The sequence below is a fragment of the Egretta garzetta genome, unplaced genomic scaffold (assembly GCF_000687185.1).
Source record: "Egretta garzetta isolate BGI_Z169 unplaced genomic scaffold, ASM68718v1 scaffold94, whole genome shotgun sequence".
Lineage (NCBI taxonomy): Eukaryota > Metazoa > Chordata > Aves > Pelecaniformes > Ardeidae > Egretta > Egretta garzetta.
This window is the reverse complement of record NW_009259683.1, coordinates 4271762-4298261: the sequence shown is the minus strand read 5'-3', so window position 1 is coordinate 4298261 and position 26500 is coordinate 4271762. Positions and strand designations below refer to the sequence as shown.

Sequence of the window (26500 nt, the reverse complement as noted above, 5' to 3'; positions counted from 1 at the left end):
CAGCCTGGGGTAGGGCAGCAGCGCCTTCCCGATCCGCCAGCCGACCCACGGCATCCCTCTGCTGCTGTACCCCTGCAGTCTGCAGCGATGCTGGCCACGGCTGGGAGGCCTTACAGAGGGGAACAGAGCAAAGATGGGGCAGCTACAGCCATAGATGAGCAAAGGCAAGGATGGCTGCAGCCCCCTGCTTTTCAGCAAAGAGGAGCGGCCAGCGCTTCCTGCCATCAAGGTGGTAGGGCCAAAGGTTCCTCTGGCTACTTGGGGATATTGGCTAATGTTTCCCTGAGCAGATGGTAGAAGGAACTTTTATCAGATTACTCTGATTAAAAAAAAAAAAAAAAAAAAGAGCCTACATCTGTGTGGGTTTGAGAAATGGAGACAGCTGCTTAATAAGGAACATTTGAAGGGAATGTTCTGTACCCTGTATTTTAGCAGCCACATGTGGAGAGAAAGATTACTGGTTCCCTTTGACAGCCAGGGGAAAGGCCGTGTAAGTACAGCAGATCAGGTGCTTCGTGCTGGTGATTAATCCTGCTCAGGAACGGTCTGTTATTTTATTGAGATGCCCGTGTCTCACGGTGGTTCAAGTTCTGAGGTTCCCATAAACTTAGCCTGCCTTTCTCGTGGTTACCTAGGGGGAGCAGCAGTTTTGAGAGGCCGCTAACTTGGAGGCCTTGGGCTTCCTCCCCCTTACGGAGGTCTGCCCACAAGGTGTAAACGTTGAAGGCTCTTGCAGCTCCTCAGTGAAACGCACAAGCATGATGGTAATTCCACTGTGTAGCTGCCAAAGCATCAGGAAATTTGTTTTCTTTTAGAGATACCATCTAGCGTGGTGGTTTGGTGGTGTTTTTTCCTTAAAGAAACTACGTGTTCTTGTGAAAGCGGGAGGATAGGTGTCCCCTCTAGACTGGGAGAAAACCATACTTCAGCCTTGCCCTAAAACTAGAAATAGCAAGCCCCAGCCAACTCCCATAGTGACGTAAATGTAATGCTTGAATGCTATAAATCCACAGTCAGGCTTGGCAAACAGCAGCTATGAAGTGCCCTGCGATAGCTGGGTAAGTTTGCCCCAAATACTGCTCCCCCTGCAGCGCTCCCTCTGCTTTTGCGCAAAGCTTACTGCCGGGTTTGTTAAGTCGTGATGATGTTTATGTGCTGGCCTGCTGCTTCTTTTTAAGGAACGGGTGCTGGGAAGCTGGTCACTCCTCCGCAGCCACCAGCAAGATCACCAACAACTGAACTTACGAGCAAGTCTGGAGTCTCAGCCTGGGCTACAGCTCATGACCCCTACCCACCACTTAAAAATGGAAATATGCACATCACTGGTATCGTCATCTAAATGAGATCTCTCAGCCTTAGTTAATTTTAGTACAAAACCCCGCGTGTCTCAGACCTCAAAAACTCACTTGAGACTTTCTCACAGCAGTAACAGGGTATTATAACTAGACCCCCCCGAAACATTTCTGTACAACCTTATACAGAGAGAGAAAATGAAGGATTTTTCACAAACGTTTTGAATCATCCAGGAGACAAGAAAAGCATATGTTACCTGCAAAACTATTTAAGATTGTGAAAAGTTGCTGTAGCGTGCTTACATTCTTAAAACCAGTTCATGGACATTTAGTAGCTTCAATCCTACAGAGCAAAGAGTGCTAAGAATTATTTTTGTGGTCTGATGAATTGGCCATTCATTCTTGCTTATAGGCTTGAAACCCACCTCGCAATACCTCTACTACCACAGTAATCATCAGTGCAGAAAACTGGAACGGCAGCCAGAAGCTGAACTTCAGTTAGTAGCAGGCAGTGTTTGCAATTAAGCCAGAAAACTTGGATGGCTCATAAAAGCACTCATCCAGATTGTTTATATGGAGTGAGCCACTATCAGTTCCAGGGGAAAATGAGTTGGCATTTTTAATTGAAATTACTTGTGGCAATTTTTTTTTTTTTTTAAGTATCTCTTTAACAGTGACTGATGTTTATTTCCCTGAAACTTCCCAGATGACTTCGAATCTAAATTTACTTTCCATTCTGTGGAAGACTTCCCCCCGCCTGATGAATTCAAGCCATTTCAGAAAATATATCCCAGCAAGATAGCTAGAGGTAAGTGCATAAACATGAGCAGGTCTGATAACGACCTGAAAGGATTAAAAATGGGGAGTGGAAATAAAGAACAGAAACGAGCATTAACGTGAAGAACTGGGCTGCTAGCATAGCCACGGAGAGGAATGGGATTTGTTACAGTGGTAACAGGGGCCAAAGATACAGTGAAAAGCGCTTAATTAATTACTTTAAAGTCTTAGTAGCTAAAAATAAAATGATGTGGCTTGACATGCAGTCTGTGTTCTTTCGATGGTTGAATCTGCAGAGCCCTTGATGTTAAAAACAGCGATGACACATGCACAGACCGCTCAGCAGCTACTGTTGGGGTTTTTGTTCATGAGCTTGTGAAAATCACAAAAGAAAGGTGACTTGATCCATGTCTTCCATCGTGTGTCAGTCTAAATCATCCACTGTACGATCTGATCAAAGACTTTTTACTGAAGGGCTATAGAGCATGAGCAATATATATCTATCTCAGTTCAAGGGTAGCAGATAAATGCAGCATCCCCGCTGTACAACTGCATCCAAAATACATATCCAAAAAATGTAACTATCTCCTCTGATTAAACCTGTCCTATCTATTTACAGATCCCTCTAAAAATCCTCCGTTAAGAACACATGTGAGATGAGAAGAGTCTCCTCCTGGTGCTCTCTGGATTGGCATTAAAAAAGAACATCATCAAGATAACGTATAAAACAGAAAGGGTCCCCATTGCAGTGATAGAGTTTGTATTTGAATTGCAAGTGCTGCGATGTTGACATTTTTATAAACTGGAAAAGTGATGTAAATGATACTTTTTGAAGTGGCCTACATAACACAGGAATGTTACCACAGGCTTTTAAATTATTGTGTATAGGTAGATACTTTTTAAGCAAAGCAGCATCAAATTTAAATTCTTTGTAGCATTGAAACAATTCTTATTCTTACCATGCTGACAGATGTTACCTCAGAGTACTTTCTGCATTACGTGTCTGGAGTTAATTTTTCCCCTTCCATCATCACTTTTTAAGTATTTTGGAAATTCTCCAGTTATTATTTAGACATTTTTCAATTAACTAGCAGAAACTAACATGATACCTCTTAGTCTCTTTGGATGTTTCTTCACTTCCACTCTGCCTACCCTCAGATTGTAGCGGAACGTCACTTTCATCAACAGATGGGCCCACAAACCTTTTCTCATCAAGCATGAAGAGGAAGATTACAAGGAGTTGTGGCTGCTGTTGAGCCTACCTCCTATCGATTACAGATCCTTATAGGATAGTGTCTGAAGAAGCCCAGCTGGGTAGGGTGGTCACAGACTTGAGAAAGAAGATGGAACTTTTCCAAACTGGAGGGAAAATTGTTCTACTGTAAGCCAAAAAAAAAAAATTGTGTGTGAATACCCACGCCATGAAGTATGTATGTAAGGGCATGTGTCCTGTCTTTTCCTGCTGGCAAAATGGACATTTACCATTTGTGCAAGAGACTGTCTTTACCCAGCAACTGGGAGGCCTTTGGATGAGGGGTCCAACACCTACATTTTAAACAGGCTACTACAGCTACTATTGCTCAGCCATAGCAGCGGTGAGGATTCATTGTCCAAAATACACCCCGTGGAACAAGCAGCCCCCAAAGCGGTTGTTCCCTTAAATAGAGTTGGTTGAAAAAAGTAACAACCTAGCAGCAGACAACACTTTGAGCTTCTGCTCAATATGCAGCCTGGGGTAAGGCCTTTGGATTACAGATGTTCAGATCTGGTCTAAGATGTCTGTTTCCAGCAAGAATTACCCTTATTCTTGTGCATTTCACTGCATTAGGAGGAGTGGTGCCAGCAGGTCGAGGGAGGTGATCCTTCCCCTCTGCTCAGCACTGGTGAGGCCACACCTGGAGTACTGCGCCCAGTTCTGGGCTCCCCAGTATGAGAGACATGGACATGCTGGAGAGAGTCCAGGGAAGGCCCGCAAAGACAACAAAGGGACTGGAGCATCTCTCCTGTGCTTTGTACAAACCCAAGTAAGTTGTGGCAGGGGGGGGCGGGGGGGGGGGGGGGGGGAGGATCTCATCAATGTGTACAAATATCTGCAGGGAGGGTGTAAAGACAGAGCCAGGCTCTTTTCAGTGGTACCTGTGACAAAGGCAGTGGGCACGAACTGAAACATCAGGGAACACTTTTTTTACTGTGGGGGTGACCGACCAGGGAAGTTGTGGAGTCTCCATCCTTGAAGATATGCAAGAACTGTCTAGACACGGTCCTGGGCAACTGGCTGTAGGTGGCCCTGCTTGAACAGGGGGGGTTGGACAAGATGACCTCCACATCATCTAACCTTCCAACCTCAACCACTCTTTGATTCCCCTTCTTACACCCTTCCTGGGTTCACCAGCTTAAATAAGGGCACTGCTGTTCCGCTGGTGCTAACAGCCAGGCTATTTACAGTTACAGTATTATTTATGTAATTGCCATCAGTTCCTCTCAGCTGCAGCTGTAATAACATTATAAGCCACAGATGAATATCTTTCCCCTGGCCATGCCTTTGAACAAAAGTATTTGGAAAAGGCAGGTAACTGTATCTTTACATATCTCTGCTTTTGTCTTAGTTCTTGCAACAGCTCAGTTACGCTGTAACTCCTACTCCCACACGCATGCACACTCATGATGTGGAGACAGTGTAAGGGTAAGAAGCTCTTCACCTGTAGGACTCTACGAAAGCATCGTTAGTCTTTTCTAGCCTATTATGACAGCTTGTTGTTCTTCATGTGAAAAGAAAAAAAAAAAATTAGTGATGCTTTGACCAATCCTTACTGTCACCATTATTACAGTTACTTGATAAACATGCATGGATACACAAATAAGCAGGGGTCAGCATATACATTGCTTCTCAAACAACTGAAAGTTTAATACTGCTTTGAAGAGTATTTTGTTATAGTACTATTAAAGGTGACTTATTGGTGGTTCTCGTTTGTTCTGGAACTTCTGTACTGCTCTGTAATAATTACCTTCACAAGGATTTAAAAACTACTTAACGCTAGTCTACCTGCCAAAAGATACCTAAAGGAGAAAAAAGTTTACTCCTGTTTTTATTATGATTAGGGATATTTCAGATACAAACAACATAGTCTAGGGATTAAACTAGAAAGCCTGTGCATATTTGCAAGAGTTGGTGAAATGTTGTTTCATATAGGCTGGATCCTTCTTGTTCAAGATCCACTGAAGCTTCTGAAGCTGCTATTGCCTGGAGAAAGAACCACGCTGGCAGTCAGTCCCACTATGTCCTTGCACTGAGCCGCAGCTGCACTCAAGACCACTGGAAGTTTTAAGGCCAATGGGGGGGGGCTCTGGTTTCTCAAACTTGTAGGACTAGTAAGACCACTGGAAGTTTTAAGGCCAATGGGGGGGCTCTGGTTTCTCAAACTTGTAGGATTGCACTCAAGCATGTTGCTGTAGCACAATTTTTGGTTTCGGTTGGTTTTTTTTTTTTTAAATGCACTACACAGCTGAAGGAAAAGCCACATACTATCAGAAAGTTACTACCTGGATCACTGTGCTCAAAACAATTTATTAGTTCTGTCATATAAACAGTTCCAAATACGGACATAAATTCCCACAAAGTAATTGCAAATGTTGGTTTCCTCTTTCTTAAGAAACAGACAAATAAAATATATTCTGTTTTTAGCAGGAACACCCTCTCCTTCCATCTTGCCTCCCCTCTCAACTCTCAAAGGCTAAGTTGTGCAAGAAAGCTGTGTGAAATCCTAATTTCTGCCCTCTGGATGGGACAATCATTTTATCCCTGTTCTCCCCTCGTTCACAAATATCCAGGCGCTCCTATCAGGATGCAAAGGGCTCAGCAAGCAACAGAAGCAGCACTGAAGTTCAACATGGTTATGTGTTAAATATACTCGGATTAGGAGTATTTTCCTTCAAGGTACCCTATCATTCCAGAAGTGGATTTCATGGGAAATCCATTTACTTCAGTTGTGGGCAGTTGGCAAAAGCACACTGCTCGTTCAGCCGTCTGCACCCAGCGCGATACCCTCCGAAATGAAGTGTGCTCCTTGCAGCCCCTACTCAGGCTAGCTAGAGAAAAGGCAAGTTTTAGGCTTACTTGCCTATATCTCCTTCCCTTGTCTCCATTCCCAGAATACCTCGGCACAGGAGCTGTTCCTGTAACAGAGAGCAGGGGAGGTGTGTATTGTGAATGGTAACATGATTAGGTAGGCTGTAAGAGAAAATACCTTCATGTTTGTTTTCTGTAAGTGAAAGGGCCCAATGTTGTCTCATGCAATTGCCAGCTGTCACATAAGGCAATACCAAAGCAATGAGTCTGAATGAAACAATTTCATTAAAAAAAAAATAAATCTAAGAACGCAGTGTGCCAGTATGGCGATGACTGTATTTCCCTAGTGCACAACTCTTACAGTTTCAAGTTGAGGTGTTGCTGCCTTCTAAGGAGCTTTTATTTCCTCGATACAAAAGGCCGTGGTTCTTCACCATCCCCTTCCCTGAGCAGTGAAGGATTTTAATTCCACATGCTAACTTCCACTTATTAAAGACATGGACTTCTAGTCTGAACCTCCTGTTAAGAAAACCCCAACCATCTTCACATGACACAGGAAGCAGTGTTTACTGGTTTAATTCTTAAAGTGTTTGCCCTATCTCACTTCTACAAGAAGAAAATACATGAAAAGCAGGTCTGTCGGTGAGACCGTCAAGGAAGGGAAACATGCTGCAGAACTGCACTTAATATCAGGAAGCATAAGACAGCCATTTCTAAGCCTAACCAGTTGGACTGCCACACCCAACAGTAACTCACTGGTACTTAATGGATTCATCAGCCATGTATGCTCACCATGGAGTTACTAGGAACTGTTCAGCAGTACAAAGGCAAAAAGATGGAGAATAGTCAGGTATCGATCAGTCTAGCATCTATTCCCTTAAAAAATTCCAAATTTGTAGCTTGTATATAAATATGACGCCTTATTAATTGCATCTCAAGAGCCAATAGGTTATGTATAGACGTCTTAGGCATCCAGGCTGGCTTTGCATTTTAGTACTCAGTACTAAAGTGGCAGCCAGGTGCATTACAAACACAAGCTTCCCTAAGCTGGGTGCAGGTGAAGGCAAAACTTAACCTGGGGGACCTACTTCTGGTCATTTGTACAGGCGTAACGTCAGATGCCGAGTTACTGTACGCCCATAGATACGCCCATATGAGGCCAGTACAGCAAGGTCAAGAACCAGGACTTACCTTCCTGCCCCCTCAAAACTGGGATTTCAACTCTACCATCCTTTGTATGAATTAGCAAGCAGAGAAAAATGCAAGTCAGCTTCACTGCAAGCCTAATCCTGAGCAATAGAGGAAAAAAAGAGATTGCTTTCAACGATGATGTGGCCGTTAGCCTGATGAAGTTAATCTTTGCTTTAATTGGTTGCCCAACATACATATTTAAACATTCTGTACTAAATTAGCCAGCATGCACACAGCAATTGGACCAGTCAGTGACTTTCTCCTTTCACTATATACATACACAAACAGGAACACCACAGGATTGGACAAAGGAAAGCAATTTGTTAACTGGATACAGCTAGCAAGTAACATTTTTTCCTCTAGAAATGTTTTTCCTGCAAATTCACAAGTGTGAAGACTTTCTTTCAAGGCTTGAAGAACTTTGCAGTCTTCCAGTGAAAAGGCTAACAATAGCCACTGTAGCTGAAATGAGATAAAATTGATTTAAAATCCATTCCAAGCAAAAGTAGAATTGAAAAAAAAAAATGCTGCAATGTAGCATAGGGAAAAGGGACTCTGGAGACAAATCGAGCAGATGCACTGAGGTAGAAAGGTGGCTTTGGATCCGATTCTGAACACCCTTAGCTTAGTGTAAAAGAGAAGGAAGAGGATCAGAATCGGATCCAACATTTCACATTCACCAATACCTGGTACCAGAAACTCAGTATCTAAAGTACTGAAGTGTGTGCTTACTTTATTTGAAGAACTTTAGCTCTGTGTCAACACAGTCATAGAAAAGATCCACTACTTGGATCCAGAACCTCTGTACGAGTAAGGATATCTTCCATTGCTTCCAGGCCTTGTTTTTCAAGGTCTAACATAATCCTCATCAGTTTCTGGCCTTTATCCTACGGGCATGAAACAACCAAACTCAATTAATCAGCAAACGGGCTCGTTAAAGCATTTTACTGTTCTGTTACGGAGATCAAGTATTTTTAAAAATGAGAAAGCCTTTTTAAGTACAAACTATTTCTGTCAATAGTTTTTTGGATGGTCAAAGTCTAAAAGGAACAGTGCTGGACACTATGCATTAAGAAAAATAACCAAGGAGTTGCTAAGTTTAGAGGAGAGAAGGAAGATGGGAGTGCAAGATGGATAAAGGAAAATGGTACAAGGCTTGTACACATGATTAAGAGGTAAAGCAACTTCTTAAGCCTGTAAATCCACAAACAGAACTATACAAGACGACTACCGCACAACCCAAGGGTTGTACAGATCGTGGTATGTACATGTGTGTCCTTTAGATCATCACCTGCAAGATGATGATTAGATCTGGAATGATGTGTAATGCAACAGCTTTTATAGACTCCAGATCCCACAGAAGGCTTTGTGTGTCATTCTGACTTCTCTTCATGTTTCTGTGCAGGAAATTCACTCCTGAAGAAGGTGTCATTTTGTTTTATCCAGATGTTAAAGTATTTTTTTTTCCCCTTTTTTTTTTTAAAGGAGAAACACAGTTTGTTTTGCTTGCAGCTTTCAAAATTGAATTCCAGGAAGAGAGACATTTAGAATGAGTGACAATTCTGAGCTTTCCAGGATTCACACCAGCATTTGTGCAGCAAGAGTAGAGCACCTATGCTAAGGTTTAGGCTCCCAGGTGGGCTGCTTTTATAGCATGAAGCCTGACTAAAAGCTACATTTCCTTTTCTAGCACAACTTTTGGTGTCACACCATGGGACTTTAATAGGGAAGAGTTCTCAAGATGCTAACATACCTCTTCTAGGTCTTCACTAAATCAGCATCTCGCGTGCTGCTATGGGAGCCAGCTGCACATTGAGTCAGTTACCAGAGGCCACAGATTTTAAATTAAACCATTCCAAGGGATTAAAACCCACATCTAGCCCAAACTGCATTTAAATAAAGTTTATACTAGCAAAGATTACCATGGTCTTCTTAATCACTAATGGATAAGTCTGAATGCTGTTAGGATCTCAGCAAGACCCTTACCTCCCCAAATATGCACAGAGGAAAACTGCAGAAAAGGGAAGTCCTCTGTGGAAGTTCAACATGACTGTGTGGGTCTTCCACAAATTGCCCAAAATAGCAATACCAGCATGACTGGTGCACTCTAGTGACCTCTCCCTCTGTTTTACTTCCTTATAACCAGGTATATAGTTTACTGTTGTAGTTATAATTGCAAATGTCAAGAAACAGTTACTGAACTGCTTGCACTACGACAGCAGAAGTTGTATCTCAATCAGTTGGAAAAGCTGTACAGAATAATCCCCTTCCTGCAGTTATTTATTCCAAAATTTATTCTGCAAAAGATCTTCAACACTTTAGGTTTTTACACTGGAAGGTTTTCAGCTCTCAGGTACTTGTTGCATGGCATTGGAAAGCGTCCTTTGGAAAGCACCATTGGAAAGCATACAAATTAACAGGCATGCATTAAACTGACACTTGCAAAACTGTCACATGCAAATTATTCCTTCAAGAAAAAAAACCCCTCAAGATATGTAGTTCTTCATCCAGCATATAATTTAAATTATAACATTCCTGCCATCATCATATAATTCTGATACCATGTTGCACTAGCATCCAGTGTTCAATAATCACTTTAAAAGACTATATACACAACGGGGACTGAACAAGCTAATCAGCTTGTCAGTTTGAATTTTCACTTCATAAAAGTAATGGAGGAGAGTAACGCCCCCAGGATAACAAAAAAAAAAAAAAACAAAAAACAAAAAAAACCCACAAACCACTATGCAGAGTAGTTTGCCCTTCAGAGGGCGTCATTATTCAAGCTAAACTAGCAAGGATTCTAAGTATATTCAGAGAATGCTTTTTTTTTTTTTTTATTCTGATAGCATGGAGAAATGTTTAGCCAGAAGAGGCTGTATCCTTATTTTTCAGTAAGTGACTCTGAAGTAAATTACGGAGTTAGGAATCTAGGTTTTCTTCCTGAATTCCAGGTCCCACAGCTCTTACCTGATCATTCTCAAGGAGAGATCGGGCCCATTCATGTGCCTTGTACAATTCATGCCTGCGGTCAGGTTTCTCCTGGAATCGAGGTATCTTTTTAGCAGGATCATCATTGCCGAAAGAAGGAGACTGTACTTTTGGTACTAATTTTACATCATCAACAAAAATAAAGGGTTTAAATATGGACCTGAAAAAAATGAGAATTACTGCTTGCAGTAATAAGGGATATTTTTTTGTATGTTTTCCAAATGTTCACCAGGCTATTTTAAAACAACAGATACATAACAGCATAGGTAATTCATCTACACTAGAGATGGACAAGGTTAAAGAGTTGGTACTGGTCACAAGCAAAATAAATCTATGTGCTTTAAAAGATTTGGGTTTTCCAATTACTGTAAAACTTTATTAACCCTTTTTACATACAGGCTTCTTTGGTCTCCTTCATGCCAGTTCTGCCATTTCTTTAAAAAAGTAGCACTGTACTCTCATCTCCAAGTTTTTTTTAACAAATCTCAGCATTCAGCCTCGCATCAGTTTTTCTCCTCTGTTCACACTGCCATCTCTCCTTCTCCTCCCAGATTTCATTTTCATTAAAATCACAAACACACGCTTCAGTGGAGCAGGGAAGATTACATACCTTGCTCAGTGTAAGAGGATTTAGCATATAACCAGTAGCACTTTAAAATTCGGGGGTGGGGGGGGTGGGGGGGAGAAGACATAGCTACCAATATTGTGACATTTCTCAAATAACTTCAACACTGAATTTGGATCTAAACTCCAGAGAAAAAGAGAGAGAGAACACAAAACCCCAGCAACCCAGGACGTTAATTCCTGAGAATCTGAGAGCAGGAATTGGCAAGTGCATGGAGAAACTGCCTGCCTTCCCTTCAGATACACAACAAAACAGCACCCTGCATTCTGCAGTAAAGAGGCTGCCAGTAGTGCGAGACTTCTGCAAAACATGATTAATAACCACTGCCTGCACACAGTCAGCAGGTTCATTGCTGCTACCCTTTCCATCACTGTCATGAAGCCTTACTGACTAAGAGTTGATGTGACTCACTAACTGCACTTAAAATAATGCTTTCTTAATGCATCAGAGTGTAAAATAAAGCAAGAAAGGCCTCTAAACAAGGTTTTTTACAGCTAGGTTCTCCGCCTTTAAAAAGCTCAGAAATTCTACTGAAATAATTTGAAGCCTTGCTCCTTTTTGTCTCAAAATTTTTGCGTCACATCAAAGGAAAGTTTTGGTCAGCAAACTCAAAGTTCATGCTTAACCCTGAAGGTTTGAGTTGCATAATGCAAGGTGTGTGTAAACTCCCTTTGGCATGGATGACTTCTGTAGCCCTCAGTAGAACCTAATGCTTACTACCACTCTTCTTCTAGGAATGACTGTCAGCTGTTCAAGGGCACCATTTTCTTCTCCCCGTAACCTTTTTACCTCAATGCAAGTGGCAGATCTCCTGAGTAACTGCAAGTGGTTTAGTTTAATTTCTGTGAATCCCAGGTGGATTCTGTTTAAAACACAAGATAATTCATTAGTTCTTTGATGATCTGGCCCATCACTTCCCTTATCTCCTCTGCTGCTTTCAACTAGAGAAGATGTCATTTAAACCAACTGGAAATTGTCCCTCCAATAAAAAACATATTTGGGATACCTGGGAGTTACAGATGTTTTGCTCTGTTGACATTTTGATGCCATACAACGCTACCCTTAGTACACACCCCGCCTTTGCTAGTTAGACACTTCATTTGTTTTGGTTTTGCACCCACCTGTTCAAGACAATTGACTAAAATGGTCCACAACCTAATCATCTCAGCAAGAAACTACTGGAAAGCAGCTATGCTGGAGTAATAGTTCCTGGGTCCTCCTTAAACTGCATTTACTCTAGAAGCTCTGAATTTAGGCAAAGTTCCAGATCTGGCCTTTCAGCCCAGTGGTGGCCATTTAGAATTGCAGCAAGATGCAGTTCAGTAACACAGGACTGCGAGATTGCACACCAGCAACTACTGATTGCATTTCTGGTTAGAAGACGCTCTTGAAGCATGTTCCATTTTGGGTAGTAGCATTTAGTATCTTTCAACCCATCATCTGCTCTGCACCCAAGGAACCTCAAAGCTGTGGCTTACCTTGAAGGGTCTGGCGTGCCAGTGAAGTAATGAATACAGGGAAAACTAGGGTCCTGAGGCAGAACAGACACTATGCTAGATGTAGTAAGGAAAGATTCAGAGTCCACGCAGACACCACTATCCTTGTCACGCAGGACATCAATCATAGCTTGTGCAGAAACGTCACCTACATGAACGGGCAGAAAAAAATTCCTGAGTGGTCAATGGCTTCGACCCCAAGGAAGGAATTTAGTCTGAATAGGCTTTCGCCTAATATGATCAGTGGCACTTGACATGGGCATGTCACAAATCCCAGTTAACAGTTTCTATTTAAACAATGCAAACCCAGAATGTACTTGCCTAGCTAGTAAAAGAGAACAGTAAGAAGCATTAATTAGGCATTACAATTTCTAGGTAGAGAGAAATGGCATTAAAAAGGTCTTTTTCAGGAAGAAGGCCATCATGTCTGTAATACTGCTTTAGCAATCACTATGAACAGACTACTTACACAGAACACCCATTTTACTCTAAGAAGCTATTTCTACTCAAGCCCAGGCGTAATGGGAGCACCCTGATCTCCCATTCCTCATCTCACAGAATCACAGAATCGCAAGGGTTGGAAGGGACCTCGGGAGATCATCCAGTCCAACCCCCCTGCTAAAGCAGGCTCTCCTAGAGCATTCTACATAGGACTTCGTCCAGGCGGGCTTTGAATATCTCCAGAGAAGGAGACTCCACAACCTCCCTGGGCAGCCTGTTCCAGTGCTCTGTCACCCTCAAAGTAAAGAAGTTTTTCCTCATATTCAAATGAAACCTCTTATGTTTCAGTTTGCACCCATTGCCCCTAGTCCTGTCACTGGACACCACTGCAAACAGACTGCTTCCATCCTCGTGACTTCCGCCCTTAAGATATTTGTACGTGTTGATAAGGTCCCCTCTCAGTCTTCTCTTCTTCAGGCTGAACAAGCCCAACTCTCTCAGCCTTTCCTCATAGGGGAGGTGCTCCAGTCCCTTTATCATCCTAGTTGCTCTCCTCTGGACTCTTTCTAGGAGTTCCTCATCTTTCTTGAACTGGGGAGCCCAGAACTGGACACAGTACTCCAGGTGGGGTCTCACCAGGGCAGAGTAGAGGGGGAGGAGAACCTCCCTTGACCTGCTGGCCACACTCCTCTTAATACACCCCAGGATACCATTGGCCTTCTTGGCAACAAGGGCACATTGCTGGCTCATGGTCAGCTTGCCATCTACCAGGACTCTCAGGTCCCTCTCAGCAGAGCTGCTTTCCAGCAGGTCAGCCCCCAGCCTGTACTGGTGCATGGGGTTTGACCTCCCCAGGTGCAGCACTCAACACTTGCCCTTGTTGAACTTCATCAGGTTCCTCTCCGCCCAGCTCTCCAGTCTGTCCAGGTCCCGCTGAATGGCAGTGCAGCCTTCCAGTGTATCAGCCACTCCTCCCAGTTTTGTGTCGTCAGCAAACTTGCTGATGGTACACTCCGTCCCCTCGTCCAGGTCATTGATGAACAAGTTGAACAAGACTGGGCCGAGTACCGAGCCCTGGGGAACTCCACTAGCTACCGGCATCTATTTCCATTAGCTCTCAGTCAAAATTTTGAAACATCATCTTTCATTTACAGGGTGTTACAGCAGCAGACCTAGACACTGAGATTTTTCTCCAAACCACCATCTGCAAGGATCCCCTGTTCTCATTCTATTTCCTGCCTGTGTCCTATCACAGCTTTCTCCCCAGCAACTTCTCAAACCCTGCACTGACTCAACCTTCCATGCAAGGGTGCCTCAGTACACCAGGAGACATGGAATGACCCAACAGCCTGGAAGATTTGTAGCCATAGCCATCTATCTGTAGGGGCCCTGAGGCTTTTTAGTGCTATAATCCAGGTTTATTAAGACCTTTCACCTATGGTCCTTCAGAATTCCTGTATCTGCCTCTTAGACACAAACCATGCTCCATGTAATTCCATAGCCTTAGCAGGAACCCTGCATTGCAATAAATACTTCACATCTACACTCTTCTTGACATTTGCCAACATGTAAAAATGCTAACAATCTAGTAAATTCACATTTGTGGTAAAAGACTTTTTTTATAAAAAGATAATTCGTACTATTTTTTCACACATGAAAGAGCAGACACTGCTGCAGGCTGGTCATTTCAGAGCTATTTTGGCCAGCTGCAGTGAACTTAACTCATTAATAAATTTTGGTCTGGAAATAAACCCTTCCTTTGACTGAAGGCAATCCGCACATTGTCTGTTCTGATAGCTTTGTTCTGCTTGACAATGAAAAAGGGACTTCAGTTTGCAACTGACCAGCATTGCTTTTCCTTAAACTATGATCTTAATTCCTTCCCCAAAAGCCTAAGCAAACCTCCAAAAACATAGAATCCATTCAGCTTAAGCTTTCCTACGTAAAGCCATTTTTTTTAATACTATTATTTTAGTATTAGGTACGGCCACTAAACTTACAACAAAGCACAAATGTAGTGGCACATCATACACATCAGAACAACAGTGAAGAAAGTTATTTTATAATTGCAATCCTGTTTTAAAACCTTAAACTTGAGGGGGACATTAAGGGCTTCATCCTAAATTGGGGCAAGTTTAGGGACAGTCTTCAGTTCTGGTCTTTCTTTCCACATGGTTTACATGTAGAGGTATTTTCCTCAGTCACATGTAGCTCTGGACAGAATTCCTGAAAGGAGGCAGTAGTGACTGAAAATCCTGCTGCGCTCACAGAAAGATGGTTCAACACTTACCACCTTGCTTTTCTAGGCTCTCCTTGCCAGAACAGCAGGCTAAATGGTCATCAGCAAGAGAGAACACTTCAGAAAAATTGAAGTCTGAGTCTCCATTCCACCAGCCTTGACTTCTCACGTAATTCCTTAGTTCAGGATGCTCAGCATCAATTTTTGTAGTTAATGAAAGCTGATTGCAAATGCATTTCACCCCCTCTGAAGAAAGAGACACATATTAAAAGAGAGCATTAATACAGTTTTTCTGGGAGAAGCTGGAAGGACAACGTAATTTCAATTAGGAAACAAATTAAACCATTGGTTAGGATGTGCATTTGGCATGACTGCCTAGGTACACATACACAGAATCACCAGTCACTGCGGGTTCCAGAGCTCAATTCTCTGTGCCCTACGTAGATATTTACACTGCCTTGTGATTAATAGTGCTATTTTGTCAGAATGCTAGTTTCACAATCCATACTTAAACATTCCACCCATGAAGTAACAGTGGTCTCCAAATGCCAAAGGCACCTGCCTAATCTTTTCTCCAATGGTGTATTCCACTGCCACAACAAGGCTTGAAGTCTAATTTGATTTCAAAATATAGCTCAGCAAAGCTGCATTTAGTTTAATGACCCTTCTTTCCCCTCAAAACTGAAAATTTAATTTGGAAAATGTTTTTAAAAGCTCACCCAATTGCTTTAAGCTTCCCAGTTGAAGAAGCAAGATAGGCTTAAATTAAACTTCATTTCTAATCTTTAATTTTAAAATGGCATGAAGTAAAAAGAAAGTGTAAGTAATCTTCAAAGAATATTAAAGGGTTTTTAAATTTGCTTTTCTCAAAAATACCGCAGTGCTTATATCCATATATCTACAGCATGACTAACAGTGGCTGCTGCAGATAATCCTCAGAGAGAATAAAGCAAACGCATTGGAAGCCAGGGAAAGAGCTGATAAAGTAAATCTGTAAATTAAGATAAAACCAGATTCTGGAATTTGGCACAAACTTTTTCTTCAACACAAACGAAAGCAATATTTGTGGAAGTTGTTAATACTGCTTTTCACAAAAATAAGTTTGCTTTTATAATGCCTCACGCATGTTATTTAAATGAGTAACCTCTTATAGTAGGAGTTCTGTGTATCAGTCTGCAAAAAAGTCACGGTCATTCAGTTCTGACTTATACTAGGTCACTGACAGTTTGTTCTGATTCACACTTTCAAACATCATACCTTTCAGGGAATTTTCTTGACTTGAGCGATAGGAATATTTGTGTTCACATCAAGCTAGGCAAGCCACTCCTTAAGCGCTCTTTAAATATTACATTTAGTAACTCATGTAAGTAGTATTTCATGGTTTTGATCCCCCTCAAAAAATGAAAATTTACCAAGCAAATAAGTTTTTCTACTCAGACTGAAGAACATGAATAGGATTTTAAAGTGTTTATCCTTAAATTACTGTCAAAGAGTTTCTCGATAAACATTCACTATAAGCTTTACTGAACTGCGGCAGTAATATGAGAAACAGAACAACTCTGAGGACAGAGTTGGAAAAAAAATGCCTTCACACTGGGGAATGACACATTTTCCCCATTTTAGCAGCATTTGTGCATTCATCTGAAAGCTTAAAAGGCATGCTTATGGTTGCAAAGAAGAGTGCCCTGAAAAAAGTATGAGTTCTTACATAGCCAGCAGCCTTTTCTCCTGGCAGCCTCGGCAGGCTGCAGGAGATGGAAACTACTCTATCTGCAGCTCACAGGGACCTCCTGAAGAGAAATGAGCTGGTAAAAATCAGAACAAAGCTGCAGTATCATTTCAAAAAGCTGCAAGCAGCACATGAAGGCAACAGTTTATTTGCTGGGAAGAAGGACATGAAGGTTATGTATTGCTGATGCAGCTAAAAAGGCTACGTAGAAAACACTGTTCTTCAAATATCAGCCAGGCAGGTCAACAAAAGAAGGCAGGTTGTCACTGCATAATCCTAGGAACCTCAGGAGCCAACTGCTTTCCAGAATTTGGATTTTATCAGGACAGCGGTTATCAGTCTTCCTCTATGTTTGATATCTGTTTATGCTAGAAGACTTCCTCCATCTTGTAGATACCCTTAAAATGCAAGCTTTGCTTGGGAAAACATCATCCCTGCTAAGTTAAGCTGATTTGTATTTGGTGGCATGAACTGACAATGGGCCATCACACAACATTACACAGGCTGGTGTTATTTCTGTTCTTTGGTATTTTCAACGAATTTAAACCTCCCTCCTTCCCTGCTATCAGATCTGTCATAGCTCAAAGCATGGATGATAAAAATCCTCTTAAATTATCTGAATTTTTAATTCATTCAAATGTGAGTAAATTCTAAAAAGCCCTACTCTTATGAAAATAAAAATCCCTTCAAGACTAAAAACAACAACTGTGAATAAATTAAACATATGCCTTATAGAATCATATTCTATTACGGCAGCACATATTTGCCGGCAAAGTTTTAAATAAGTTCAGCCACCAAGCCAGTGAAATCTAGAAGTTAGTTTGGCAGCTCTGGCTTCACACATACAGAAAAAGAAACCGCCTACAAGTTTAAAGAGCAGAAAAGTATTGCTCTGCAGTATCAGATAAGAAATTAGGATACGAGGGGACCGTATCTATTGCAGTAAAGCAACCAGCTGCAGCCCATTCAATTTACCACCTAACACAAACCCTTTTCTCAAAGCTATCAATGCTTATCCTTCTCTCTTAATATTTTAGATTTGTAAGCAGCAATTTGGGCACTAGCTCCATTGAAAAGACACTTGATGCATTCCAAATAGTAAATAAATCAGGGAAAATACACTTACCAAAGGTAAAAAAATTAAGCATGATTATTATTACATATATTACGTATACAGGTAAAAATCTCCAGCTTCACAGCAAATGCTAAGTTACATCAGCGAGTGCAGATCAACATTTAAAAAAAAAAGTAGTACAAATACAGAAGATTAAAATTGATGATTTAATCAAACACTTGCATAAATCAGTCACTTACTTAAACTCAGTGACTTTAAGACCAGTTCTTCCATGACAATTCTTTACAGCTATTTATAATAAGAGAAGTTTGCTGTGAGTGATAAACTGACCTGTGATTTTTTCTGCTGCCCAGTACTTTCCAGAAGTCTCCAGTATCCAGGCTTCATTTCTGTCTACAATCAAAAATGCACTTTGGAAAGTATGGCATGAACTCCCATCTTCATAATAATTTCCACCTTGTCCATGCTCTTCCAACAGAGCAACTATTACATCCAATGCCTCTTTAGCTGTTGCACCTCTTTCTAGGCCGAGTCTGTAAGAAAAGGGTAAGACAGAGATTCAGACAAACATGTAACAGTGAAGTTATTCATTTTAAACATCAGTACTGATCTGGTTCTAAAATACCAAGGTGTCAGGTATGCCTAGCATAGAAATTCCTGCTTTAATGAGTTACTAGAATTACAGGATGATAAATTATTTGATGTTTCAAGTCTTTATTTTCCACATTGGCTCTTTATTCTCAAGCCTATCATAGCTGGGTTTTAGTTTTTAAAAAAAGAGTCCAATTACCAACCAACGGCTCAACTGCACTGTAAACATGTAATGCTCTATTTATCCCCCCCTAGGCAGAATAAATTTGAAGGACAATTTGCAAAGGTCTTTTTGAAGTAACAGCTACGTGCAAGTTTACTTTTCTGCACAGAAGACTGGGAAATTGCAAAGTAATATTACCAGAGATCAAAAAAAGGAAGGAGTATTCAATATTACAATCTCTTTATAACCTCTCTTTCCCAATGCTCCAATATTTAATTGCCCATGAAAGCTAGATGTATGTTATCCTTTGATGCACATTGCATGCTGTAGACAGATGCATTTGTGCAGAGTCATGCTTCACTGTTCCTGCAGAGGCTTCACCCAAAAAACATTTAACACCAGATACAGCTCTTGTCTGAGCTAAGAGTCACCATATGTCTAAAAGAACACAATTTTAAAAGAAAGGTTGAGCAAAGCAAGGGTATTTTAGGAAAAAGTAAACTGAGGCACAATAATAGGTTTTACAAAGCTATAGGGAATGACCGCATCCTATCTTGAATAAATGGGATTAAATAATCCCTTGAAATAATTCACAGCCCTAACCAAGTCAACAGGAAAACAGTAACTAAGAGAGTCCAAATCAGACCTGCAAACGATTCCACTGGTTCCAAAATGCAATTACTGGTAATGAGGAAATGCAGTATTTCAAACAACAGCATATCCTTGCCTCCATCCTTTGGGAGAGCTATCTGGATCAGTCCAAAATTTCACTCTGTTGGTTAGACCACCTTAATATTTTCCTCTGTGTTTATCTTTCTCCAATAGCTCTGTGGACAAAGTTGTTTTGACTGATGGATAGTTCCAATAAATTCACCTTTTTAAATTTAAGTACTATGCTAGCCCTTTCCATTTCCCTCGAACTCACATGACAAGAAAACACTACTTACTTTCTTTCCTAAAAACTACAGCACACAAATCAGGTTGTGATAATTTGAATACAAATTTGTTGATCTAAATACTTTTCAACCTGATCTCTACACTGGGCCTGCTTTGTTAATAGTTGGCCTCTATTAGCCTTGTTTTAGGTTGAATACTTGAAAACAGTGTTTTGATCTCTCTCAGCAGCACCTATTTATCACTTAGTGACAAAGGAAAGCCAACTAGCCTTTTAGGTCCTAACTTAGAGTGACGATTTCTCCCCCATCACCTTCCTACCTTGCATTTACAGTCTTTCCCTCATCTTGTTTCTCTTATTAGCCGAAACTTGTTTTGCATTGTTATCTCCATTTTCAGACCCTATGCACTTATGTTATTCCTTCAGTCTTTTCATCGTTGGCACAATTGCTTTTTCAGAGCAATCCAGAGATGCCAGTCTTAGCACATACTACAGACATAATTTAAAAGCCAGTCCAAAAGCATGTCTTATTTATTCCCTAAGGAAAACTCCAACAGCTGTCACTGCTGCAGGTAAACAAATGGTCTGACAACTACCTTGGTGACCATATAGTCACTAGATTCAGTGATAATCCGGTCCCTTCTCCCTAATTTATGACCAAAAGCATTAGGTTATAATTAGATCAAAATCTGCCAAGAGACATAACATCACACTAAATCTTTTCATAACATTTCCCTGAAATTTTCCTTCTGAGATGGTTATAGTCTAGCTTTCTCTGTCAAAACTACAGCAGAGATTCAAGCTGAAGAAGCATCTTTCAGTTTGAGTGGGTTTTTGGGTTCTTTTTGCTAATGGCTCCAATGTCACGCTTACTTCCATTTAACAAAGGCCTAGGCTCTGCTTTTGTTTGGATGCTCCTATCTGTCAGTTACAAGGGGCAGCAAAACCCAAAGAAAACAAAAACAAGTACCCTACACAACAACCATAGAGCTCATCTCCACAAAACTGTAGGTCTCGCCAGTTACCTCAGAATCAATGTCCTGGGTAACTACAGCATAACTCTCCCTCTAACACATTTCAGAGTACCCTTCAAGGCGAGCCAGAAGAAAAGTTTTAAGTAATTTCACCCCCAGATGAGAGCTTCAATTATTCATTAAGAAATTTTCAGTGACTTAGTACAATCCACTGCCTCAGTACCTCCAATATGGTATCACAGCATATTATAACCTTGTCAAAACAACATTATCTTAAGCTTTTCAACTTCACAGACTTTCCAAATGAAGTAACTAACCCAGTTGATGATGACATTCTACTTTAGTCAGTTTTGAGGTCTCTAAGGGAAGAAATTGGTAAACAAATTAATACCATTTTAAAGAGCATTCTTGACTCCCTGCCAAGATTGGCATCTCTGTGTGGCTCTGAAAAAGTGGTTGCACCAGCAACAAAAACAACAAAGAAATAATACAAACACATAGGGATTAAAAACTAAGACAACAATGCAAAAATAAGGGTGTATTTTACAGGTTTATTCATATATACCTTTTGTATGATAACACTGTCCTGTTCTAACTGTATCAGCAAACCAGTATGCCATCTCTTCATATGAATGCACTTCCCTAAGTAAACAGGTGCTTTATAAAGGCAAGTGTGCCTCAAAAAAAAACCCCTCAAAAAACCTACAGCCACACTAGGAAGAATATCTGAAGAAAATCCTGATAAGCTAACCAACGCAGCAATACTGGTGCAGCTTTCAAAGACCACCTTTTGATAAATCCCTAGAACAGAAGTGTTTCTTAGGAGTTTGTGCTGAAAACCGTTTTCTCTCAGTTTTTCTGTCTGTTGTGACTAGGCTCATGTTCTCAATTTAGATAAGCTGGGATGGGGACAAGCCTGCATAGAGTAGGACCACCTTCCACCCCTCAAGTCAATCACACAAACTTTATTCATTTCTTAAGAATCACTCATATGTTCTAACATGCTGTGATACACTATCAAGCTACAAATCTGTAGGTATCGGTCTTAATCCTCAGATACAGCAGTATACTGTAAGTATACAGTATACAGTAGGTAGCATGCTTTTTTCAGGCATTAGGCCAGCAGCCAGTTACTAAACAAGCTAAGAAATTCGTGAAATACATTTTTACTGATGTCCTTTGTGGTCTTCATTGGAAAAAAAAAAATGCTTTGTCTATGAGGTTGCAGGATGAATTTTCAACTTCCAATTTCAACAACAAAACATGCTGACTTCAGAATTATAGTACCTTGCTAAAAGATGTCTCTGGCCTGTTTAATAGCATGTGCTCCCACAACATCTACTACAGCCTTTGCCCATGTCAGCTGCATTTTAAATCCTAACTGAAAAATGACAATTCCAGATGAGTTCAAGGAGAGAGGAAATCTCATCTATGGAAAAAGAATAATCACTTTTCAGAGAATGTAGAAGCACACTCTTAGGGAAGCCTGAGCATTCAAGGAAAATTAGATTCTACTACCTGGATGACATTCCTGGGTTGACAACTCTTATACCTGCTCTGAAGAACATGTTTCACAGTATAAAGCCTTTAGTTCCTTTTGCAAGCAGCTAGTCATACATGCGCACATGTCTTCATCAGTCAGTCTTCATCCTTCAGCTAAGATCTGACACAGATGGAGAAGTCCAACATATACATAGGTGTGATAAAAGTTTGGCCAGCAGAGATGTGCATTTCTTAATTAGGTTTAAAACTCCTCAGTTTATTTTTGTACCAATGAAACCTGAGCGATAGAATTAGTCTGTTCTGCAAGATGAGTGAAAAAAGGCAGAGCTGGTGCCAGCTGCTTCATTGCAGCCTACATGATTGATTTTGTACTTGATGGCTGTCTATTCTATGAGGTGATCCAAAACAGATAAGCTTAATGCATCTGGGTAAGTCTTCACGGTAAGAGAAAGAATCACTTTGGCTGGAACAAGAGACAGATGGTAGTCTGCAACACATCTCTAGTCCTCCTTGCCTGAAGCACTCTGCCTTCGAGCTACAGACAATTTCTTCTGCAGATAAGAAGAGAGGGAGGGTAATATCTACAGGTGACGAGCACTGGTAGCTTATGACCAGTTTCTCTTTATTTTGATATCTCCTGATTTGCTAGTGTGGGTAAATCAATATTTTGAGACTGCAGTAACTGTGACTGAAATAAGCAGAACTCTCCATCTAAACCAAGAGTTTCTTAAAGTTTCAAAGGATGGTAGTAGGAGGGAAAAAATAATGGCGGAGCTTGGAAAGTCACCTAATCTCTCTCTCTTCTTGATAAAAGCTTGACAAACATCCTACATTTTCTTAAAAGAGCCCCCCCCAGTCTATTCAGTCTCCCTTGATACAAATAAATTCACTAGTCCTCCTAGGCAACAGCTTCTCCACAGATTCCTTCAGTAATATAGAGTTTAGAGAAAATATCAGAGAGAAACATAATCCCAATTCCCTCATGATTTTCTCATTGGTCAGATTCTGTAGATCTCTGATCGTATTTCCCATTTCCACTGCATTCTCTCCCACTAGCTCATATTCCTCTTGATTTATGGTAGCTGGAACCAGATACTGTATTTCTGCAGAGACATCATTACAGTCAGAGAACATTTACAATTACAGTTTCAAGCAGCTATACACCTAACAACAATTTCTTCTAACTCATGCTTCCCAGCTTGCTTATGAGAATGCCTTTGAAGGTTTTAATGCCCTCTTAAAAGAAAAGTTATCCATTTCCTATCCTCTATCCATAAAATTTGTTAACTTGTTACAGGAGTAAATTAGAATGGTTTGACAGGACTTTTCTTGACTAACAGCCATTATTGCACCTTCATCATCTCCTTGATATTTAAGTGGGTTTTGCCCCCTTCAGGAAGTGAGGTTAAGCTGGTCTATAACCACAACTCTCTTTAACTCTATTAAGTATAGCCACAACATTAAACCTTTTCCAGTCATCCAGAACCTCTCCCATCTTTCACTGTTCTCAAGAAAAATGAGAATTCACCTAGAATTGTTTCAGCCTGCTCATTAAGGATCCTAGGGCAAATTCCAGCAGGACCACTGGGTCTGACATTGATTCACTTAAGCAATTGTTGTCCTGTTGCATCTTTAAACCAAGTCCATTTGCTCCCTTTCTCTTTGTAATAAGTTTGCACCATTTTCTCTTGTTCTTTCACATTCAGCTTCCTTCCCCCACCCAACTCTCCTTTAAATTCTCTTCACTGCAAGATCAGCATGCAGGTGGAGACTTACAGTGCAGCGCAAGCTTTTTAGGCAGACAGCCTTCCATGAGCAGACTTACAGGAGTTTGTTTGCCAGCATTTAAATAAGGGCAATGGTTTGCATTGGAATGCATGGGCTGAAGTGAGGCATAGTAGTTTGTTTATGCCTACAGTTGGCTACAAGCCCAGGATAAGCTTTTTAGGTCAGAGTAGGCTGGTGTAAAGCGGGGGAGAACGAAGGGCACACCAGCAATCTGATGTTACAAATTAGTTAGCGGTTCCTTACTAACAATGTAATCATTTCTCTTATCCTGTCAGAATAGCCACTGCTAGACTGTAGGGTAGGTACACAAGGTAGGTTTAATGAACCCACATTAGACTGGTACATACTTGGCAGCCAAATTCAGATTCCAAGTGTTAACTCAGCTGCGTCTGGAGCTCCGCCTAGACAGGTCTCCTGCTTAGATTGTTTTAAAATCTCCTAATGCCAATGAAACACAAAGCTGTTACCTGTTATCAATCATCATCTAAACCTCTGGTGTTTAAAAGGCTGCTCACAGCTCAGTAAGCCACCCACCTGACAAGATCCATTCCAAGCAAGGCTTCAGATTCAGAAGCTGGTTCTCTGGTCACGACGGCTTCATTAGCTACACAGACTCCATGCTCATTAGCTCCCATTTCTGCCCCCCAAAGCCAGGAGGGCCTGCTCAGCACAACAGCATGAGTCTTCGGCACCTGCTCAATTTCAATATACGTGCACTGCAGAGAGAGCAGGAAGAGAAAAAGCAAAACAATCACAAGCATTTTATTTAATGCTGTGACTGAAGTAACACAAGGTTTCAATGTATAGACAGGACACGTCATTAAGAAAAAGTCCATGTCTTGCATATGAACACAATTTTTTTAAACAACATTTAACTGTCATCTTTGAACCTTTACATCCTTATACTGCAAAAGCCTGGGAAAATACATCTCTTTTGATAGTTGCAGGCTTCAAAAAATCAGTGGAAAGCAGCAGTAGACAGGCTGTACTGTTACAGTAAAGAAACAGATCATATTTGTACACAGTAACAACATCAAACCACTCTACCATCTAACCTAAGCACAATCTCCAGTACTTTATTAAGTACACAGTGTAAGAATGGTAACTGGGCTAAGTACATTAAGGTGGCTTCCCCCTCTCCCTTGCTGCCTCCCCTGAAGCTGCCCCTAGGACCGAGACTGCTGGTAGAAATTTAAAAAAAAAAAAAAAAAAAAAAAAAAAAAAAAAAAAAAAAAAACCTCAAGATTTGAAAAGATTCAGTGAAATGCCTTGATAAAAACTCACAGGAAATAAAACACAGGCATTGTTTTTGCTTAAAGCTGATGTTCCTACTATTTTATATGGTCTACTGTAATCAGAGGTCTGCGGATGCATTCTGACAAGTGAAAAATACAGAGGATGGCTGCAGAGATGTCATTTAAACTGCAAGGAAAAAAGAAATAATTCGTTATCTTTCAAATATATTTCCTTTTCTCTTGCTCTAGAACTTAAGAACAAGCACTGTTTTCCCAGACAGCATGGAAGAGAGCTTGATCCATCATTAGAGCATTGGCTTGTACAAGCCAAAGGATTTGGCTTTACATTTTTACTACTGAAGTCATGGTAAGCTCTTCAAGGACCAGATTCCACAGAATTTTCTTCTGAGGACGCTGAAGCTGTCGGTGGTATTTATGAGACAGCTCTTAGTGTTTAGCACTCCTGTTGTAAAATCCTCCTTGCAGGAAGTAATCTGCAACATTTTTCTGGAGGAGTATTTGGTCAGACATATAGGATGAACAGAATGGACTTGTGGACTGAAAGTTGTTTGCCGTGAAAATAAATGCTGTGTCTACACTAGAACCTAAAGCCAAAGAAATCAGTCTAAGATTATTAACAGTGAGAAGCTATTTTTTTTCTAACTGGTCTTTCCCCCCTCTAAGGATTACAGAGCATGATAATCTTCAGCCTCCAGTCTTGAGCAATGACTTTTACATAATAATCTAGTATGCAATTAAAATGTGTAACAGATCATCTTTGATCAGAAATGGCATTTTTAAGAGTCCTTCACTCTAACCATGCAAGACAGACAATAGAAATGAGCTTGCCACTTTCATTAGGAATTGTGTGCAAACAGGTCAAACTGTCATCTGTCTACAAAACCAGGCACATTACAGGTGAAATAAAAGGATGATTTCTCATGGAGGAGACATGATAAAAAAAGGGGGAGGAGCTCTTCCATTCTAAGGAATTAAAACCAGAGTGCTTAATTTTGATTTTAGCTTAGGCAAGATGACTCCAACAGGGACTTACCTGCTGTATTTGTTGGAGAAAATCCCTAATATTTGACCAAGCTGTCTGACCACATCACTTCTATAGTAATATACTACGATTTTGTAGAGGCAGATTCCTCATCTATTGAAGTGAAACAACATCTGGCACTAGCCAGGAGCTAAGATCCACATAATAAAAACACTTCATACAGTTCATCCTTTGTTTAATTTTCTAACCAAACCATGCTGGAGCAGCCACTTCTTATCAAGACTCTTTCTTCTCCATTTGAGCTGTCAGCAAGCAAATTATCACCTTTGACATTCTGTGCGAATTTTTTCAGAGCTTTAGGTCAGTGCTGTCTGGATTAGCACTTAATGCATGTGTGCAACCGAACGCAGAATTACTGTATTTCCT

General features: G+C 40.8%; 2 protein-coding genes across 2 annotated transcripts in view; one reads left to right on the top strand and one right to left on the bottom strand.

The window, feature by feature from the left end:
- Nucleotides 1–2729, top strand: part of WIPF3 (WAS/WASL interacting protein family member 3) — a 7834-nt gene extending 5105 nt beyond the window's left edge. The window contains exons 4-6 of the mRNA XM_035894059.1: nt 1179–1325; nt 1999–2100; nt 2689–2729. Coding sequence (XP_035749952.1) covers nt 1179–1325; nt 1999–2100; nt 2689–2729 — 290 coding nt within the window. The remainder of the gene's footprint in view (nt 1–1178; nt 1326–1998; nt 2101–2688) is intronic.
- A 5330-nt stretch (nt 2730–8059) lies between these two features.
- SCRN1 (secernin 1) overlaps nt 8060–26500 on the bottom strand; it is a 28352-nt gene continuing 9911 nt past the window's right edge. Inside the window, 7 exon segments of the mRNA XM_035894098.1 lie at nt 8060–8114; nt 8116–8213; nt 10297–10477; nt 12421–12586; nt 15170–15364; nt 18253–18455; nt 24371–24552. Coding sequence (XP_035749991.1) covers nt 8060–8114; nt 8116–8213; nt 10297–10477; nt 12421–12586; nt 15170–15364; nt 18253–18455; nt 24371–24552 — 1080 coding nt within the window.